Source organism: Emydura macquarii, unplaced genomic scaffold (genome assembly GCF_026122565.2).
Source record: "Emydura macquarii macquarii isolate MOO-44397 ecotype Brisbane River unplaced genomic scaffold, CSIRO-AGI_Emac_v2 contig_2839, whole genome shotgun sequence".
NCBI classification, from domain to species: domain Eukaryota; kingdom Metazoa; phylum Chordata; order Testudines; family Chelidae; genus Emydura; species Emydura macquarii.
In genome coordinates, this window is record NW_027132976.1 from 2,938 (window position 1) to 4,438 (window position 1,501).

Here is a 1,501-nt window from a genome sequence, read left to right on the forward strand (position 1 = left end):
AAGAAAGGGTTCTGTTAAATTGTTTTTGAAAGAGAATCATTTTCTAAAATATTTTTCAATGGGTTATTTTTAAACAATACCTGATAATGTTGATTTGATTAATTTTGAATTAAAACTTTCATTTTGTTTTGATTTTCACCTCCCTCCACAAGTTTAAATTTTGAAATTCTGAAATTACCTGTTGTCTTTTCCCCCTTTCTCCCTCTTGACTACAACAGATCAGAACAGTGGTTTTCAGCCTGTGATCCACAGACCTCCGAGGGTCCACAGATCATGTTTAAAAGATCCTAATGGGGTTGCACTTCCATTTGAAATTTATTAGGGATCCGCAAATGAAAAAAGATTGAAAAATACTGGATTAGAACAAGTGATGTCTTGTAGGTTCCCCTCCATCGCCTCCACACTTTTGGGACATTTCCCTTTTTCCAGACACTAATTTTTCAAAACTTCTCCACTGTAGGAAAAATTACAGAATGACAGAAGGAAAAGTGGAACTAACTGTGCCACTTGTGAGGTTCTCAAACTCGAGGACACTTTGAAAAGTTGCTGAGTGACCATGTTATAGTATAATGTCAGGAGTCAAATAGATCCTAGCCCAAGGGCCGTTGTATTTTGCAGGGTCAAGAAATGACAGGAAAGAACTGGATGGAGGAGGCAGAGTGAAAGTGTGAGAGAGCCTAAACTTCCCTGTAGGGGCAGCAGTTTCACAGGGCTGGTCTACACTGAAAAGTTACATCAGCATAGCTTTGTCTCTGTGAAAAATCCACATCCAGGAGAGACGTAGCAAAACTGACCTTACCTCCAACGTAGACAGCACTAGGTACATAGATACTGTGACTGTGCAGAATGCAGTTGGAACAACAGAGGAACAGAAACTGCCGAAACTCGGGCCGTGTCTGCACTAGAAATGTTGTAGCTGCCCTGCTTCAGTGTAGCCACTCACTACAGTGACAGGAGGCTGAAGAGAGACGGGAGGTTTTTGTATTGGTCTGTATCACTGTGTGGGAGACCAGCTGTAGTGCTGCTGACAGTAATAATCGCCAGCATCATCAGCTTCAACCCTGCTGATTTTAAACGTGAAGTCAGTGCCCGACCCACTGCCAGTGAACCGGTCTGGGATCCCGGAGGGGCGAGTGTTAGTGCTGTAGAGAAGAAGTTTAGGAGCTTGTCCTTGTTTCTGCTGGTATAAAGCCATGTAGCTACTAGCACTGGAGCTGGTTCTACAGCTGATCGTGACTGTGTCTCCTAATGACGCTGAGAGGAATTCCGGTGTCTGAGTCACAAGGACGCCCCGCTGGATCCTGCATGGAGAACAAAATTAAAATCAAGGAACATAAAGTCAATTTAAATCAAATACAGTTTAACAAAGGGACAATGTAATTTCAGTATCAGGTTCTCTTTTTAAAAGTGTAGTTACATTCACACCTGCTGACACTTGCTGGAATTAAGAGCTCTTATGGTCTCAAGAAACAAATCCACTCATCAATCGAATGTGATTTAG

At 42.2% G+C, this 1,501-nt stretch overlaps 1 gene segment (V, D, J or C); it reads right to left on the minus strand.

Annotated features, from left to right (window-relative positions):
* Nucleotides 1-994: 994 nt before the first annotated feature.
* LOC137166352 (immunoglobulin kappa chain variable 6-17-like) lies at nucleotides 995-1,301 on the minus strand (the record flags this gene model as incomplete). The annotated part of the segment is given in 1 exon segment: nucleotides 995-1,301. A coding segment is annotated over 1 exon segment (307 nt), but the record flags the coding sequence as incomplete, so codon positions are not given.
* Between the last annotated feature and the right edge of the window lie 200 nt (nucleotides 1,302-1,501).